Source organism: Ursus arctos, unplaced genomic scaffold (assembly GCF_023065955.2).
Source record: "Ursus arctos isolate Adak ecotype North America unplaced genomic scaffold, UrsArc2.0 scaffold_3, whole genome shotgun sequence".
NCBI lineage: Eukaryota > Metazoa > Chordata > Mammalia > Carnivora > Ursidae > Ursus > Ursus arctos.
Genome location: NW_026622985.1, coordinates 37,568,432 through 37,574,431, shown reverse-complemented (window position 1 = coordinate 37,574,431; position 6,000 = coordinate 37,568,432). Strand labels below are relative to the sequence as shown.

At 34.9% G+C, this 6,000-nt stretch overlaps 1 protein-coding gene across 1 annotated transcript in view; it reads right to left on the bottom strand.

Annotated features, from left to right (window-relative positions):
• Window positions 1-456: 456 nt before the first annotated feature.
• The window catches only part of SDHAF3 (succinate dehydrogenase complex assembly factor 3), a 65,711-nt gene continuing 60,167 nt past the window's right edge, over window positions 457-6,000 (bottom strand). Inside the window, exon 2 of the mRNA XM_026506211.4 lies at window positions 457-2,401. Within this exon, the coding sequence (XP_026361996.1) occupies window positions 2,198-2,401 (204 nt within the window). The 3' untranslated portion in view covers window positions 457-2,197. The remainder of the gene's footprint in view (window positions 2,402-6,000) is intronic.

Below are 6,000 nucleotides of genomic sequence, written 5' to 3'. Positions count from 1 at the left end.
ACAGTGTTTCTGGCTTTACAGTTATTTTCAGATATAAATGTATCTAAATCAGATTACTTTTGGTTGGTATAACTTCAACATTTTACTTTCAAACTTTCTGTATTTTATAAAGCTTTAGGTGCGCATGTAAGCACATGTAAATGGTTTTATTTGTCAGTTTATTCTGCTTCCAACTGGATAACTTAGTACACACACATTTGATGTGTTACTGACATATTTTTATTATTATCTCAATTTTTTTCTATTCATCCTTCTATGTTTCTTTTCCTTTTCACTTTCCTTACTTTATAAAATTTTTTCCTATCTCACTTTTCCTCCGTTATTAGCTTGGAAGTTACATACTCATTTCTATAAAATCATTTTAGTGGTTGGTTTTGCATTAGAAAATCAATTCTATATAACATGTAACCACTAAAAGGTTGTTATATAGAAATGAGTTATACATTAGAAATCACATTTATACTTAAATTATAATACCTTTATTCTCTTCTCATACAATCCACACTTTGAAGTATATAGTTGATGTATACTATTACACTGGTTTCAGGTGAACAACATAGTGATTCAACAATTAATATACGTTACACAGTGTTCACGATAATTGTAGTTACCCTCTGTCACCATACAGTTATTACAATATAATTGACAGTATCCTCTATGCTGTGTTTTTCATCACCGTGACTTTTTTAATTGAAAGTTTATACCTCTCAATCCCCTTCACTTATTTTGCAATCCCCCATCCCCCTCCCCTTTGGCAATCACCAGTTCTCAGTATTTATGAGACTATTTCTAATTTTGCTTGTTTGTTCATTTGTGTTTTAGATTCCATATATTAATTAATGAAATCATATGGCATTGGTCTTTCTCTGACTTATTTCTAGAGTAATACTCTCTAGGTCTATCCATGTTGTTGCAAATGGCAAGATCTCATATTCATTCACCTATCAGTGGACACTTAGGACCGTATCTTGGCTATCGTAAATAATGCTGCAATAAACATAGGGGTGCATACATCTTTTTGAATTAGTGTTTTCATATTCTTGGGTAAATACCCGGTAGTGAAACTACTGGATCATATGGTATTTCTATTTTTGATTTTTTGAGGAACTTCCACACTCTTTTCCACAGTGGTTACATCAATTTATATTGAGGGTTGTAGACTCAATGAGGAATACTAAAAAGGAGTGAGGAGTCTGGCAGCCATACACAGAGAAAAAGCCCAAAAGAGAGTAAATATGAATCAATTTTTAAAGAGCTGAATAAATGCAACAGCATCTGAAAAATGATCACTTCAGAATCTCAAAGTAGACATACATAACTAAAGTTACAAGTCGTCTTAGTAATTTTTTAAAATTAAATATTTTAACACAACTAATGAATCATCGAGCCTTACATCGGGAACCGGGGATGTACTGTATGGTGACTAACATAATAAAAAATCATTATAAAAAGAAATTAAACATTTTAGGACGTGCATGGGATTACCACTTGATTGTTTCAGTTTATAATCAACTTAGAAAAAATTTATGGAAGTGTTTTTATATCTCCCCAACTATAAGGCAATAAATGAGATTCTCAAGGTAACTACAAATTAAGGAGTCATCTGTTATTAATAAACATTGTAGAAACATTACACTATAATTTGTATGACATTATATAATGTATGATACTAAATCTTAAAGCTTCTTTTTAATCATCGTATCTAAACAATGACTCAGGGAGAGGGATATTTACAATAATAATCATACATTATTAAAGTAGAAATGATGAAACTTTCAGGATGACAATGTATGTAAACAACAACCTTGTTGGAATTCCACATCTGTCATTATCACAATATACTTATCTGTTGAAGCTAAAACCATGAAGCTAGTGCTTGAAAAAGAACAGCATTAAATTTATATATAAAAAAACTTCCGGCAAAATTGCACAACTTTGTGGAATTTTAGTCATTCTTTCTTGTTTAGTTCAAAAATCAAATCTTATCCAGCAAGTACTGTTACTTCAATGATACAAAGTTTTGTCTACTGGTCCTATTGATCTATATATTGTAGACGGCATTAACAACATCCCCAAATATAATATTTCATTAATACCAGGCATTCTCAAAGCCTAAAAGCGTAAGAAATTTTTAAAAACCATTCAAGTCGAATAAGGGTTCTGAACTTAAAATGCTTGTCAAGCTTTATTTTGTAGACTAACATTTTGGTTTCCTGGATTCGGTGACACTAAATTGTCTATTAGGTTTGGTAGCTTCTTGCATCAGCTCCTGCAGCTGTCCGATTTGTTCATCACGAAAGTCATTAAGTTTTTCTTCTGGTAGGGCAGCTCCAAAACATACTTTTTCTGTCGAATTTTGTCTGTTTTCATTAGTTTGTTGCCATAGCACGGCTGCATACACCTAATAAAAAGATAAAAAATGCAGGTTATATATATAAAATTAAGATATGTATTCATCCATTTAATGTTGGAGGACTTGAAAAATTCTAATTCCAAGTCACCTATTTTTCTCCATCACTGAAGATACAAACAATATAGTTGTGTTTTTACTTTTCAGTGAAAATTTCAAATATACCTTTTTAGCAAAGTTTTTAACCCGGAAATCTAGGGGTTGGGTGTGGCCCATGAACAAACTTGAAGAACATGCATACACCGCCCAAAAGTCACATGCTAAATTGTAGGCACAAAATTGTATGCAGATAGTTCTGAGGCTAAAGCTTTCCTCAGGTTTTTAAGGAGGGGTGGGAGGGGTCTTATAGACTTAAAAGTGGGTTGCAAAATTCATTCCCTTACAAATAAAAGACTAATTCACACTAGAGAGAATGTTTTCAAACCTTTAACCCTTCTATATTTAATAACTGTCAGGAAAAAATTCTACATTTTGCATGCTGTAATTTATCTCTCATTCAATCAGCATCTTCAGCCTAATATTCCAACTACTGTTGTCTTACACAAGTGATACTTTTTTGAAGCAGACTCTCAATCAATCTTTTAATCAGGAAGTAACAATGTATTTTATTTTATTCATGAAATTAAAAGATTATATGCACCCTCTAGTAAGTAAATAGATTAGTTAACTCTATGTAATGCCACTAACTCTATCTGGTCTAATAACTGCTGGATTGTCATTACCACCAAAGAAACTTTAATTCAAGACATTCCAAACCTTTACCTGTATTGAAAATATTTTTGTTTTACAGAAATCTGTTTCATATAATAACTGAAAAAGAGTTGCACACACCCCAAGCTTTAGCAACCCCACTTCAAAGGATAGGCCCCAGAGCAAGGTTTCTCAACCTTCGCACCATTAAGAAATCGGATAATTTGGATAATACCTTGTGGTGGGGTGGAGGGGAGTCTGTTCTTGCTTGGTAGGATGTTTTAGCAGTTATCTCTAGTCGCTGCCCATTGGATGCCAGGAGCATACCTCACCTCAGTCTTGATAATCAAAAATGTCTCCAAATATTGCCAAACGTTTCCTGGCAGGCAAAACTGACCCAGGTTGAGAACTATGGCCCTAAAGAGACTTTCAAACATGTGAATGAGTAGCACAAGTGCGGTATTACTTTGTAAAGCAAAAACTGGAAACTCATACTTTTCAGGAGGAGAAAGGACAAATACACTAAGGTTTATTCAGCTACTTCATCCTTTCAAAGAGCCAGCTTTTGGTTTCACTGATCTTTTCCATTGTTGTTTTAGTCTCCGTTTCATTTATTTCTGTTATGATGTTTATTATTTCCTTCCTTCTACTAGCTTTGGGCTTTGTTCTTTTCCTAGCTAGCTCCTGTAGGTGTAAGGTTAGGTTGTTTGAGATTTCTTATTTCTTAATGTAGGCCTGTATCACTCTGAGTTTCTCTCTGAAATTGCTTTCACTGCATCACAAGATTTTGGACTGTTGTGTTTTCATTTTCATTTGTCTCCATGTTTGTTTGTTTTAATTTCCTTGATTTCTTTGTGGATTCACTGCTTGTTTAGTAACATGTTGTTTAGCCTCCATGTGTTTGTGTTCTCTGTTGTTTTTCTTGTGATTCATTTCTAGTTTCACACCCTTGTTGTCAAAAAAGATGCACGATGATTTCAATCTTCTTAAATGTATTAACACTTGTTTTGTGGCCTAATGTGATCTATCCTGGAGAATGTTCCAGGTGCACCTGAAAAGAATGTATATTCTGTTGTTTTGGATGGAATGTTGTATATGTAAGTCCATCTGGTCTTGAATGCAAAGCTACTGTTGCCTTATTCATTTTCTGCCTGAATAATCTACCCATTGATATAAGTGGGATGTTAAAGTCCCCTACTATTATTGTATTACTCTCAATTTCTCCCTTTATATCTGTTAATATTTGCTTTCTGTATTTAGGTCTCCAGTGTTGGATGTAGAGATATTTACAATTGCTACATCCTCTTGGTGGATGATCCTTCTATCATCATGCGGTGCCCTTCTTTGTCTCGTTACTGTCTTTGTTTTAAAGTCTATTGTCTAATACCAGTATTGCTACCCCGATTTTCCCTCCTTTTAAATGGGATCTTTTTCCATTCTTTCACTTACATCTAGATATGTCTTTAGCTCTGAAGTGAGTCTTTTGTAGACAGCATATAGATGGGTCTTGTTTTGGTTTTTTATCCATTCATTCATCTAATGTCTTTTGATTGGAGCATTTAGACCATTTACATTTGAAGTAATGGTGGACAGGTATATATATTTCAAACTGTTTTCCAGTTGCTTTTGTAGTTCTCTGTTCATTTCTTCTTACTCTTTTCCCTTGTGATTCGTGACTCTATGGTATGCTTGGCTTCCTTTCTCTTTTTGTGTGTATCGTAAGTTTTCAGTTTGTGGTTACCATGAGGTTTATACGTAACATTCCAAGTATAAAGCATCTATATTAAAATGGTGGCCACTTAGGTTTGAGGACATTCTAAAAACTTTTTAACTCCCACTTCCACAGTCCATGTAAATGTTGGCATAATTTACAGCTTTTTATTCATATTTCCCTATTTCCACTTAGAGGCTTTTCTTTTCCACTTTTCTTGTAAGCTTGGTTTAGTTTAATTTTTCTTTGAGAAACTCTCTCTTTGCCAAATAGGAAAAAAACCTACAACCAAGAATATTCTTTCAGCTCTTTATATGCCAGAAGGGAGTAACATGATACATTCAAAGTTTCTGCTGAAAAATCAGCAGAGGCTTTATGGACTTTCCCTCTGTTGCCACTTTAAAATTTTCTCTTTATTTCTAATGTTTGACATTTCAATCACTAGGTGTCAAGTGATATGGACTCCTTGGGTTCATCTTGTTTGGAACTCTGATTCCTCAACCAAGATGCCTATTGCCTCTTCCGTGCTCTCTTCACCTCCTGGGACCTCTATAATATGAATGTGCACTTGATATTGCTCAAGAAATCTCTTAGCCTCTCATTTTTTAAATTCTTTTTGCTCTTCAGCTTGGGTGCTTTCCATGACCCTTCTTGATCATTGGTCAGTTCCCCTGCATCCACTAATCTTTTGATTCCCTCTAGTCTATTTCTCATTTCAGTATTGTATTCTTCAACTCTGGTTCTTTTTTGTATTTTTTTTTTGTTCAAGTTCTTACTGAGTTCTCCCCAGTCCAGTGAGCATCTTACAATCATTACTTTAAATTCTATCACACATATTGCTTATCTCCATATCATCTGGAGTATATTCCTCTCATTTTGCTTGACATTTGGAGTTTCTTTATATGAATTAGAGTTCTCCTAAACTTGAAGGAATGGTCTTATATGTGGTCATCCCCAGTGGAAGCTATGTGTGCCTGGTGACTTTGGCTGCCTGGTGCTATGGCTGGCGTGGGCTGGGGGTCCCAAAGCTCTCTGTGCAGAGGGCACCCTGGAAGGACAGTTAAAGTGAAAGAAAATGGGGTATCCTAGGGCACTCAATGCAGGGAGTCCCAGGGTCTTCCATGTACAGGGTGCCCTGGTGGGGTGGATGGAGCCAAGATGGGGCACACACTGTGTGAGCCCCAGAGTG